General features: G+C 54.2%; 1 protein-coding gene and 1 long non-coding RNA gene across 2 annotated transcripts; both read left to right on the forward strand.

The window, feature by feature from the left end:
• LOC117437449 (uncharacterized) lies at positions 1-6199 on the forward strand. The gene is made up of 3 exons (XR_004550452.1): positions 1-106; positions 4975-5074; positions 6156-6199. It is a non-coding gene; the product is annotated as an uncharacterized lncRNA (long non-coding RNA).
• A 3974-nt stretch (positions 6200-10173) lies between these two features.
• LOC117437496 (hydrocephalus-inducing protein homolog) lies at positions 10174-12467 on the forward strand. Its single transcript, XM_034071870.1, has 5 exons — positions 10174-10283; positions 11072-11208; positions 12057-12184; positions 12272-12348; positions 12461-12467. Exons 1-5 carry the CDS (start codon positions 10174-10176, stop codon positions 12465-12467), a joined length of 459 nt encoding a protein of 152 aa, XP_033927761.1.
• Positions 12468-12731: the final 264 nt, after the last annotated feature.

Raw genomic sequence — 12731 nt, forward strand, 5'->3', positions numbered from 1 at the left:
CAGAGAACACCCTTCCCTTCCCATCTGCACCTCCCAGAGCCAGGGGACAGAGGTGCAGGGAGACTCCACGCCTTTCTGCAGTGATATTTTCACCATTGTGCCCATGGTAAGTGATGGCTGAGAACCTTCCTTCCTGCTCCTCGTCCTTCTCCTCTCTGAATGAGGTCCCTTGGCAGATCCCACGTCAGCTGCTCCATGTGCCAAGAGAGGAGACATCAGGTTTCTGGTGAGGCTGGGGGCGCTTGTTGCAGAAAGCATTTCTGAGCAGCAGCAAGAGCCGACCCCAGGCTGGGCTCTGCTGCAAGGCCTGTGACTCAAGGGCACTTCATGAGTGTCCTCACAGTGTTCAGAGGTATCAGTTACTCTCTGTAAGGACACATTTCCACGTAGCGCATGGGGGTGAAGAAAGGCCACTGGTGGACTGTTAGTTCACATCCTGACCTGCAGAATGAAATGATCTCCTGTGGAAAGGAGTCCAAATTGAGCCCAAGTTTAATCGGGGGGACAGCAATCCATTCCTAAAACCTGGATGTATACCACATCTGAGTGTCCCTTCCAGTGCCGTCTGTGAGCCTGGACACGAGGCTGGCAGGTTTAAACAAGCTTTTTGAGTTCTACTGCAGATAGTTAGAGAAAACTGCTCACTTTCCTGGTGATGCAAGCAAAACCCCCATGTCCTTCAATCAGCCAGAGCCGTTGCTGTGGGTATTCACATGGTCTGAGCTGAAGAATGGCTGCTGTCTGAGCAGTGCAACATCCCTTCTCATCTTGGAGTGAAGCCTGGAATAATCCCAACCTCTTCTTTCTTTTCCAGTGGGTGAAACTAGTTTATGTTTTGATTTTGTTTTTGAGGAAGGGGCTGCTGTTCTCTTCTTGCTTGCTCCTGCAGCACATGTAAGGCTGAGAGCCACCAGTGCCAGCACAAGTGCGGTCTCACAGCACTGTAGCTGGCAGCAGCACGATGTGAGCAAGAGACTGTGTCAGAGCAGCAGGGATATTGGGGAGAGTGGGAGCTGCTGAGCTGAGCCTTCAGAGCATCCTGTGGTGTGTGAGAGCTGGTTCTGGAGTGTGCCCCAGGGCTCCTGCTTCATTCCAGTCACTGTGTCTCCACAATGAGCTTAAGCTGCTCTTGAGCTCCTGAGGTACATTAAGGGGAGGTCTGGAATTGTGGCTGAGTCCTGTCCACATCAAGATGTGATGATGCAGAGACGTGAAGTGTAGCTTGGCCCCAAGCTGTGAGTGGAAACCTTTCCTAAATGGCCGTGTTCCTGTTACATGGTTTGCTGTAGGGCTGAATCAAAGCAGGCTCCTACAGGAGTCTCTCCCCTGCTGTCTTGTGCAGCGTTATCAGTCTCTTGATTTCCATGAATTCCATTCTTTATGGAACAGTCCTTTTCCCATGGAGAGTCTTGCTGGTGTCTGCATTCCCCCTGACATGTGTGTGTCTTTACTCCAACTGACAGTATTTTCCCCTCTTTTACACATGTAGAATGTGCAGATCCCCTGCCACTGACTTCCAGACTGTGTTGTCTGTCGATGGCCCTGTAACTTTGAGCTTGGACCAACCCCCTTCTTGCACTGCTCTTGAATGTGCTGGGGAGGCCCCCCCAGAGGTGGGACCTTGCTGCCTTGGACATCCTGGCCAGAAGCAGCTGCTCTCTTGTTGGCACCAATTGCCTGTGGTTTGTGGGAGCACCCTCTAGAAATCATCAACCCCTGGTGACAAGTGACTGGAGGAAGTGATTGCTTGCAGAGGTTAGGAAGCTGGTGGAGGGACAGTGGTGTTGGAAGTGCTTTGTGGGCAGGATGGCTTTGCAGGGCTTGTGCAGCAGCTTTGCTAAGTGGAGCATCAGCTGCCTGTATTTCAGGTGTTGCTGTCTGCAGAAGCTGCAGCAGGTCACTTCAGCATGTCTAGGGTTAAGTACTGGCTGCAGATCAGACCAGGACAGAGGAGGCAGTGCTTTGGGACTTGCCATGTGAGGGGGAACATTTGGAGCAGCTTCCAGGCCCGTGGGGAAGGAGCTGTTGTGCAGGATATGGAAGTGCTGCTGTTGTTGATCCAGAGGCTGGGCCAGCAGGTAGTGGTGTTGTTTGTTCCTGCAAATGTCCAGCTGAGCTGGGAGCCAAGCTGGTCCCCATCCAAACAAGAGGATCCTGCAGAGCCCTTCAGGTTTTGGCAGAGGCCCCATTTCCAGTGGGGGCTGAGAGTTGAGTCATTTGTGGATAGAGGCAGATGTTGGCTTTGGCACTGCCTTTCTCCTGAGTGCCCTGAACTAAGAGGATGCTCTCTGGATGTCATGATGGTGCTGCCTCTGCCAGCTCTGTCTTTGGGTATTGTTTGCTGTGAGCACTAGCTTGGTTTCCGTGGCTCACCTTCCACCTCTGCAAAGCAAAGCAAGTGGCTTGGGCAGCCCCAGCTGGTGGTGGGCAGCTGTTGAAGGCCAGCTTCTTCTTCGGCAGCCTGGGGGGGGTCTCACAGATTGTCACCATTTAGGGGCTGAGGAAGGAGCAATAGGATCTGTGTGTAATTAGCGTTGGCTCTCGCCCAGGGATCACTTGTGTAGCTGTGAGTCGTGGTGTGCCATCCTCTCCTGGGTGCCATTGCTTTCTGGTGCAGCAAAGCCAGGGTCCGAGAGCTGAGGGGTTTGTGCTGTATCACCTGCAGCCACCGTCTGTGTTTAGGGCACCTGTCGTCACAGCCGGAGCCTGCCGTGAAGCCAGGAGTGTTGCAGTGTCCTGTTGAGAGCACTGCAGAGCTTTATTGCTGTCCTGGGTAGCATCCATGGTAGTTCTCTATACTCTGCTCAGCTGCCATCCTCTAGAGAACCTGCTCTCGTGGGCAGAGCGCTGGCTCCTGAGGTGTCCCGAGGCTCATCCACATGTGTCACCAGTGTGCAAGGGTGGGGGATGAAGCACATCCTTTTATCCAGCAGTTCTTTTTGCTGGGGAGTAGCAGGCATGTGAAGAACCTCTTCAACAGCCTATTGTAATTTCCCGAGAGAAATAGTGTTCTGCTTTTGTGGTCTGCCCTAGAGCAGTAATGAAGGGAGAAGTGCCAAAGGGTTTCCCAGTATAGGTCTGTCTTTCAAGAATGTGGTTTGGCCATGGAATAGTAGGATAAAGTGTAACTGATGATGTCTCCTGGCCTTCCATCATCAGAGTTAAACGCTCTGGCTTACAGCTTCCCTGCCGATCCAGGGAATGTCTCTGTGGAGAGACTGCCAAAAGTTTCCATGCCAATACACTGAATCCGGCTGGATGGTGATTTCCTGTCAGGAGCTCAGGAGACCTGAGCCTGTTAAGTGCTGGGTCAGTTCTCTTGGGATGGAGGCTATGAATGCAAGGCTCCAGTGGGGGTGCTGTATCAGGATTGTTCCTGAGAGCTATGCTGATCCCTAGAAAAGGAGAGGCTTTAGTGCTAGCCCATAAGCTTGTTCCTCAGGTGCCTTAGAGAGGTCTAATCTGGCTGTGCCTTGGGACCCAGCAGCACCTTGGATGTATGGAGATGTGTCCCTTGTGAGGATCGTGGTGCCTCACTGGATGGCTTTGTGGTGCTTGGTGGCCAGCAAGGCATCATCCCTGGCAAGAGGGTGTGTGCTGCACCCTCCTCTGATTAGCTTGTAAAGGAAGCAATGGCACGTGCCCAAAGCTCTAAGCTCCCTCCTGCACTAGTTAAAGAGTGTGTACAGAATGATGCCAGCAGTCAGTGTGGTCTCGGTATGGAGCAAATCATGCCCCCAGGGCCTTGGGCACTCACAGTAACCCTGCCGGGCTCTCCTTTGCACTCCTCAGTGTTTGAGATGCACCTTTGTAGTGTTCTCCAGGTTCTTGCTGAAGCTGTACTTTTTGGTGCAGTGGCAGCTCAGGGTTGTGATGTTGAGTTTGGGTTATCTGGGGCCGGGATCAACTGCAGAGTCAGACAGATGCCTTGAGGCACTGAGCCAGCTCCAGCTGCCCTGGCTAGAGGAATGGGGATGCAGGAATGGGAGGAGGCTGGGGCAGCAAGGGCTTTGTGTCATGGGCAGTGTCTCCTGTCCCACATGGGGACTTTGTGCAGGTTTTGAGAAGAATCCAAGTGACTTTACTCTTTCAGACTTTTGCAGTTACTGGCGGTTGGTGTTTGAAAGGGTTCTTCTCTGCCTGTCCTTGCCCGTGTTGTCCTGACTCAGAGCAGGTTGTGCATCAGGGAACTACTTGCAGCTGCAGGCCAATAACTTCCCATGTTGTAGCTCTTTAATTTTTGTGGGGCTGTCCTCTAAGCTGTCAGTGCTGTGTCAGTGGCAGAACCGTAGCTAGTAAATACTGATGCTGCAGGAGTGCTGGAGGCTCCAGTCAGTTCAAGGCTCTTCTGGACAAATTCCTGAGAATAGCCAAGAGCAGAGCGGAATCAGAGCCTGCCTGTGCTGATAGAAAAATGACTCTGTTCTTTTTATCTGCTTCCGTCAACTCAATATTGAATTCCTGTAGAGCGTTATTACGGTTGCCAGAGGTGTAGCTACTTACGTCAAGTGTATTTGTAATGCTAGGGGCTGAAGGGCTGTACGAGGTGCCTTTGCTTCAGGCAGTTGGAGGAAGTGAGAGCCTATAGAAACCAGGGGTGCCTGCTGAAATGTGTGACAAGGCTTCCTGGGCCTGAGCACCAGTGCCAGGATCCTGTGGGAGAGCAGCAGAGAGAGAAGACCCTGAGGAAGCAGCAGACAGTTGCAGAAACTGGTAGCGTGGCCCAGACTTAAATCCCTGAGCCAGAGCTCAGTCTCTTCTGAGGGTAACAAAAGCCCCTTCCGGGTGCCAGTAAAGGCGAGGGACTTTGGAAGGTGTTTCTGCAGCTGCTTCCAAGCTCTCCTCTAAATTCTGTTGACAAGTGTTGCTTGCTCCTTGCTCTTTGCTGATGCTCTAAATAAAGGCTTACAGGGCTGTAGTGGCAACAGAATGTGCTGTTTGAAGATAAATGGTTTGCTGTCATTTCTGTTTCAGGAGGGAGATATCTTGCCAAATTCTTCACTTGAAATCAATGTGATCTTTAAGCCCAAAGAAGCCAGAGTCTACCAAGAGGCAGCCTACTGTGACATCTCAGGTACAGCTCCTTCCTCCTGCTCCTGTTCCCACCGAGGAGGTACAAACACTCTTCCAGCCCACTGGGATCTCATGTAGCTCTGGAGGGCTCAAGAGGACAGTGCTGGCACATGCTGCTGTCCCTGCGGTTCCCGGTGGTCTCCTGTCCGAGGCCAGGTCTCAGGGTGCCTGGCTCTGGCTTCCTGACCCCAGAAGAGACAAAGCAGTGAAGGAATAAGCTTTCCTGCCATGGGTTTGCCAGCATTTGCAACACACACAGCTTTAATGAAGGAGCACCAGGAGCCTGTAGACCATTTACCTCCAAGATGAGTCTTGGTTGCGTGGCTCTCTCCTCCTCCTGGTGCTGCTCGCCTTGTGTGCAGAGTAGAATGGGATGGCAGTGAGATCTCGTCCAAAATTTGAGCCAGGATTCAGGCTTCAGTGGCTGAGAGCAGCTTTCAGACTGAAGATCTTGTGCTCTGTCATCTCTAGCAAATCTAAGGGAAAGAAGCCACCCTGGAGTTTGGCTGTAAGCCTTGAGGTGTCGGTTGCCTTTGCACCAAGGGATGTGCACGTTAGCAGTACATGTCTGGCTGATGTGATCTGCTCAGTGAGAGGGCTGGTTTTCCAGGGCTGGAGGGATGAGACAAGGGGTGATGGGTTTGAGCTTAAACAGGGGAGATTTAGTTTAGATATCCAGAAGGAATTGTTTGCTGTGAGAGTGGTGAGGCACTGGAACAGGCTGCCCAAGGAAGTTGCTCCGTCCCTGGCAATGTTCAAGTTCAGGCTGGATGGGACTTGGAGCAGCCTGGTCTAGTGGAAGGTGTCCCTGTCCATGGCAAGGGGTTGGAAGTGGATGATCTTGAGGTCCTTTCCAACGCAAACCATTCTGTGGTTCTCTGAGACACCATCCCAGGGGGTTGGTTAGAAATGAGAAACCAGCCCCAAGGCTGATCTCCTGAGGGACGAGATGGGTCCCGTATCTTCTCCTGGAGCATCTGGAGGTGGTTCCATGCAGGCCAGGGACCGGCAGCAGCACTGAGACAACCTGGAAAGTGCCGGGTAGCAGAAGGAATTGCGCTCACAGAGATTTCCCTCCACAGGCTGTGAGACCAGGCTGCCCCTGTGCATCAGCGGGGAAGGCGTCAGGCCCCAGGTGGAACTCAGCTGCGACCAGCTGAGCGTCAGGAAGGTGTTTGTTGGCTCAAGCCACAGCTACGGGGTGAGCAGGACGGGTGGCAGGGCATGGGGTGGATCCGGATGGCTCGTGGGCAGCAGTGAGCCTGGTGGAGGTGTGGGATGGGTCTGAATCAAGTTGGTGGTGCTGAGCAGGTCCTTGCCACTGCAGGTCAAGTGGAGTGCTCTGTGTCAGGGGAATAAGGCCAGAGTGGCTCTGTTTGTGTGAAGTTATCCCTGCTTTGCATGAAGAAGCCCTGAGGCAGAACTTGTCCTGTTGTATTTGGCAGCAGCGCTCAGCATCTTCTGCCTTTTACAGATGTTAATTGCTAAAGTAGAAAAGAAGTGAGGCTTCAGTAAGTAAAGAGGATTCTTCATGTATTTCCATGTTGCTTTCTTGCTGCTGCTGCAGGTTCTCCTGCTCAACAGAGGAGTTCCTGAGGCTCCCTTCAGCGTGGTGTATCCGGAGAGAGCTCTGGACTCCTGCTACGAGGTGGCTCTGCGTGGGGAGGCCTCAGGCATCAGCTACCTCCTGGACACCACCGAGATCGACTGCGGGCTGCAGGTACCGCACGCTGCTCTTGTCAGAGCTCCTTGTCTCCAGCCATGACCGGTGGGCTGCTGCCCCCCCGGGTCGAGGGCTCTCCCCCCTTCCCAGCTGCTCTGCTGGCTCTGTGGCTCGGAAGTCCAGCGTTTGGGTGATAGCTCCAAGCTGGTGTTTAATGGCCATCTCCAGCCCAGCCCAAAGCTGGGAATCCATCCTCTTGGAGGGAACTACCACTGCCTCCTGGGGCAGGCAGGATCCCAGTGGTGATCTCCAGAGGGATGTGTCCCTCAGACGTCCATGAGCTGATGGGCTCCTAAAGCCAGAGGTGCAAGGAGGTGCTCTCTTTTAATGCTCCTGATTCATCGGCCAAGGAGGCAGCTGACTTGGGCTTCCAGTCACTGTAGCTGGATAGAATGTCCCAGAATAACCCTCACTGTACTTCTTTCCAGTTACAACCCCACAGCTGTTTCCAGCTATTGGCTGTGTGTGTGTTGCCCTGTTTGTCTCCCTTTTGGCTTGTATTTTGCCCACAAATACTTGTGTGCAGGAACCTTTTCTCCTGAAATGCCTCAGTGCCTCCTCCTGTGTTTCAGCTCGCTGTTGGGTGACACCTTCAAGTGCAGAGGGCTTGTGTCCCCTCCTTGGTTTCTTCCTGATCTTTCCATGGTTGTAATTGCACCTCTGCCACAAATACCTGTCCCTGTGTAGGGCTCAGAGGTACCCTGCAGTTGCGGGTTGTCTGGGTTAACCCAGAGAGCCCAGTGCCCATCTCTCCTGTGCGCTCCCTGCTTCTGGGCTGTGTTCCTTTGCTTTCGACCCAATGGAAGAGGAATGAAATTGTGAGCAGCAGACGTGTGCCTGTAACTTCCTGCTCTTCTGTCCTCTCCTCAGGTGTTTAACAAAGTCTCGGAAGCAGCAGTGACCCTGCAGAACAGGGGGAAGCTGGGATTTGCCTTTGTGGTGCTGAGCCCCGGCACAGGCACTGCAGCCAGCCCTCTGCCTGGCGTGCCCCTGGTCGTGCCCAGCATGGTGAGTAGCACAAGGGCTTCACCCGGCCTGTGTCAGGCTGCCCAGGAGAGAGTTTTGGGGGAAAATAGGGGGAATGAGCACACAACCCCCGTCCAAAACCAGGCAGGAGAGACAGGGCTGTGAGCGATTGCTGCAGAGGCAGAGGAGGTGCATCGAGCACAATCCTAATGGAGCCCCTGACTGGCCTTGGCCACTGCTGGCTCTGCTGTCCTACAGCAACCAGCAGTGGGAGGCACGATGGTTGCGGGAGGTCTTTGGAGCTGAGTGCTGAGCTCTCTGGTTGTGCCATCACTGGAGCATCACTCCATCCCAGTTGTCATCCTGCCTGGGTGTCTTAGAGCTGGAGCAGTATTCCTGCCTTGGTGCCCTTCCGCAATGGGAAGGGGAAGCAAAGGGCCAAGTGGCTTCCACCTTCCTCAGTGCTTGTCTGCCTGAGGGATGACACACTGATGTCCTCTCCTGCAAGCTGCTGCCAGGAGCTGCTGGCCCTGCTGGAAGTGCAGGCCCTTCGGTGCTCTTCCAGAGCAGCTGGTGAAAGAGCTTTGGTTTGTTGTGCCTGGCTCTGGCTAGCAGAGGGTAAACCCTGTCAGCAGAAGAGCTGTGCTCATGCTGAGCAGAGGGCAGCCTTGCGAGGCCTCTGAAGGACATACTGCATCTTGGTGTAGGGGACTCGGGCATTTGGGTACAAGAAAGCTGGAGGTGGTGATGTCTGATGTTTCCTTATGTATGAGAAGCTGTCTTGTGTCCTCAGCGTGTCTGTCGTGTGAGCCATCCCTCCACTGAGTCCTCTTTGGTACACTACCTCCCTCTGTATTCTGTGCCCCGCAGGGTTACATTGAACCTGGCAAGCAGCAAGGGCTGAAAGTCTATTACCTGCCAGGAGTGCCTGGAGTCTTCTGCAGGGCTTTCCAGATCCAAGTGGGTCACCTGGAGCCAGCAAAAATCTGCCTGAAAGGAGAAGGGACCTTTCCCAGGATCCACTTGGACCTGCCCAGGAACATCAAAGGTGAGCACTGCCTGTCTGCTCACCAGGAAGGTCACCTGGCTTTCCCCCATGCCATATGCCCATAGGGCAGCTCACGGGCACCTGCGCCAGGCCTGGAGGTTTCAGGGCTGTCAGGCAAACTCAGCCCTCTGGTTGCTTCCTTGGTCTCTGGCAGACGAGCCCGTGTGGCTTTGCCGCAGGAACCATCCTGCACAGCTTGCCAGCGTATGGCAGAGGTCTGGGAAGACGAGGGCTGGGCAGAAAAGCACAGGGAAGCTGCAAGAGAGGCTGGCAGGGATTTTGACAGGGTTGGGTTTGCATCACATTGTGGGGCTGAGATGCTCCTGTGTGGCAAGAAAGACGGCTGGGGGTGAGAAGCAGCAGGATCGCCTTTCTCTCCATTGCTGGAGCAGTTTGTGTCTGCGTGTTGGGGGAATGGGGCTTCCCGTCTTCCATGGGATTTGTGCTGCCCCACTGCTATTGGTGGTGTTCTGTGCTTTCAGGCAACGCCAAATATGAGAAGATCCTCCAAAAGGCCCAAGAAAAGCTGGACAAAGGCAGCCAGAGAGACGAGGCCATTGCTCTGGGGGAGGCTGTGGCAGCCGAGCCCCACATGGACGACTCGGGCACCATGGTGAGTAGAGCTGCTGCCCTGTCCCACACGTGCCAACCTCCTGCGTGTCACTGGAGCCCCTGCGCCCCACGGCCCTGTGCCCAGGGCTGTGCTGGCACTAGGTGCCTCCCTGCACAGCCCTGGCCACAGACTGTGTCAGCTCAGCGTGCCCCATGGGCTGCCCACCTCTGGGAGTTGTCCCTCCTGGACATGCACCAGCTCCTGACTACCCCAGGAGATGCTAAGGGCTGTGCTCAAGCAGTTGGGTTTATGGTGCTCTGAAGGACATTCAGGTCGGTGCTGGGGGTTTTGTTGCTCACTGGCCAAGCCCTGCCAGCTTTACAGAGTGTAAAGCAGCAGGCTGAATGCACCCTGAGGATGTGCTGTGTTCTGGATCTCCGAGAGGCTCCAGCTCTCTCATGGTTCCCTTTCCAGGAGAGCTTTTGTCCAAGCTGCTTTGGCACTAACTGGGGGCAGGGACATACTTGGAGCTTTGGAAGGTTTCTGTCTTGTCTGTCCATCTGTCCAGATCAGCTTTGATAACTGGGCAGGAAGAGACACTGGAGTTCATTTCTTTGGAGCTATGATCCTGCCTGAGAGAGCAGGAAGTGTCCCAGACACTGAGCAGTGAGACAGAATGACTCCATTGCCTCTCTCAACAAGAGGAGGGTGGGATCCTCCACCTGAGACAAGCTTGTGCCTTGGGAAGGACCTTTGCTAAGCAGCCCCTGTCTTTACTTTCCTCAGTGGGATGCTCAGCTGCAGATGCAGATGGAGGAGATGCTGATGGAGGAACATGCTGTGGAACAGCAGAAAGCTCTCAGCTCCCGTCCCCCGGAGGACACTGCCTTTCACCAGCGTGTACATCGGAGGCTTCTCAAGTTAGTAGGGAGTCCTGTAGCCTGTGTGCAGGGGCCCCGAGGGTAACAGCCAGCAGTGCAGGCCTGCTCCTGAGAGCTCCTTGTGTCTCAGAGCTGGGAACAGCTGAGGACTTCAGAAGGGGCCTGATGCCGAGAGCTGTGATGTGCTCCCTGTGGGCAGGTCGGTGTCCTCGCTTGCACAGTGCTCCCCTGAGCTCTGGAGGTGCTCCCCTCCCCACAGCTGCTGGGTTCTGTTCTCAGAGCTGAGGGGTGCAGACGAGCAAACCCTTGCAGACAGCACAGGCACCACCTCTGCTGACCAGCTCTGAAAGGGGCATCTCAAAGCTGGCATCTTTGTGCCAAGAAACAGACCCCACTATGCAGGAAGAGCAGGGAATGGTCCAGATCCCTTATGCACTTTTCCAAGTGGGATTGCCTGCAAAGGCCTCTGCAAGGAAATGCTATGACAAGGTCCTGAAGCAGTTTCAGGCTTGGGCTGGACACCAGTTTAGCAGTTTGATTGAGACCAGTGGAGATGCAGTGGACTTGTCTGCAATGGCTTTTTGCAGCATAGGAACTGTGTCCAGTACCCACTTTAAAGTCACTCGAAGATCCCATTGGTGGCTGATAAATCCTAGGCCCTGCACTCCCCATGACTTAGCCAAGTGTTATTACTGGGTGCTCAGGCCTTGGGTTTCCTGGGCTTGGCTTGAGCTTTCAGAGCAGTGAATACAGAATTATCCACTCCATTTGCTTTTCCAGCCCACGCCATGCTGGGGTTTACAGAGTGTCCTTACTCCTCCTTTCAGAGCTGAGCTGCCCGAATACATCCTGGACCTTGGCTATGTTGTTCCTGGTGACATCCACACACACATGGTGAAGATCACCAACACTGGGCACTTCCCTGCATCTTTCCGTGTCGATGGATATGTCCTGTATAACACAGGTAACCCATGGTGGAGAGGCTTCACAGGGGCTTGAAGGAGCTATCTCTGACACATCAGCTGAAGCCATTGGTCACGGGGAGATTTGAGTACTTCCTTGGACAGCTTTTTCCTCCTTAGTACCCCCGTGCTGGGTGCCCTGTTCAAGAGCCTGACTTGTGGCGAGCAGTGCCCAGAGACCTGCTCTGCCTGTGGCTGCCCTAAAATCTGATTGCAGGGGCCAGAAGGGCTGATCCCCTTGATCGCCTCTCAGCATCTTCTGCTCTTGGCTCCCGTGAGCATCATCCCAGTTTCTTTGTGCACTCTGAGGGTTTATGTTGCAAACAGATGGACCCTCTGTGGTTCGGAAGTGCTTTGTTTAGAGTTCATAGTGCCAGAGCACTTCTGCTCAGCCTTTATTGACCGGCCTGTGGGATCCTCTGCTCTATGGAAACAGGCTTCCCAAAGAGGTCTTGAGGTAAGGCTGCAGCTCCAGCACATGGTGACTGCTGTCTCTGCGGGGTGGCCAGTCGTCTCTTCTAAGCCGCTGTCAGGGAACACCCCAGCATTTAGTATCTTAGGTGGCAATTCTCCTTTGGAGAGGTCTATGCATCCTTCCCTGAGACGCCTGATGAAGGAATTGCTGGAGTTCCTCAAGCAATGTGATTTCTTTTTACTATGTAACCCCTGGATTCTGGCTGTGAAAGTCCTTTTGCTTTGGGCAGTGCCAAAGGGAGAAGAGCAGCTTCTCTGAAGATGCAAAGGGGTCTTTCAGAGAGCTGCCAGCCAGGACACCCCTGTGGCCTTACCGTGCTTCTGAGCCATTTCCTGTTGCTTGCATATCTCAGCTGCTTTATTTTGCTGTGTTCAGGCTTCAGCGTGTGCCTGGAGCGTGTGAAGCGCCTGCCCTCCTGTGAGAGCAAGACATTTGAAGTGTGCTTCGACCCACAAAGTGCCAACCTGCCCCTGGGAAAAGTGGATGTGCTCCTGCCCATCAAGGTACTCCAGCTTCTGGGGCAGGCAGCAGGTTGGGCACAGCAGCGAGTATCGGGTGGGCTCTCAACCGGATGCTCTGTCCTTCTCTAGGTCAGAGGAGGCCCCACATTCCAGGTCCGCCTCCGTGCCATGGTGGCTGAGCTGTCCCTCTGCGTGTCCAGGGACAGGCTGGAGTTCTCTGCTGTCCAGTGTGGGCAGTGCCAGGAAGAAACCATCCAGCTCCACAACACGTTCCAGGTCCCCTGTAAATGGTCCATCAGCATGACTGATCCTGTTCAGGAGGTAAAGCACAGACAACGTGTAACACACAACTTCTCAGTTGGGTTCTCTTTGCCACTCTTGCCTTTTGTGCCCCTCTGGCTGCCTGAGCACTTGGGCTGCAGCTCGCTTGAGGAAGCTTTTGAGGGTACAGAGCAAGGCTGGTTCACCTGGGCCTGTTCACTAGCTGATGCTTCACTTCTCTGCCGTCTTCACCCATTCCTCCTCCTCTGAGGACACTGCCTCCCCATCTGCCTGCCCTGCCAGCATGTTTGCCCTCCAGTTCTAGGCA

The sequence above is a fragment of the Melopsittacus undulatus genome, chromosome 22 (assembly GCF_012275295.1).
Source record: "Melopsittacus undulatus isolate bMelUnd1 chromosome 22, bMelUnd1.mat.Z, whole genome shotgun sequence".
NCBI lineage: Eukaryota > Metazoa > Chordata > Aves > Psittaciformes > Psittaculidae > Melopsittacus > Melopsittacus undulatus.

Excerpts from the sequence above, each read along its gene's own strand:
- LOC117437496 (XM_034071870.1), top strand. The coding sequence starts at position 10,174 with ATGGAGGAGATGCTGATGGAGGAACATGCTGTGGAACAGCAGAAAGCT. Across the intron at positions 10,284-11,071 it reads GTACATCGGAGGCTTCTCAA|AGCTGAGCTGCCCGAATACA; the intron begins GTTAGTAGGGAG and ends TCCTCCTTTCAG. Across the intron at positions 11,209-12,056 it reads ATATGTCCTGTATAACACAG|GCTTCAGCGTGTGCCTGGAG; the intron begins GTAACCCATGGT and ends TGCTGTGTTCAG.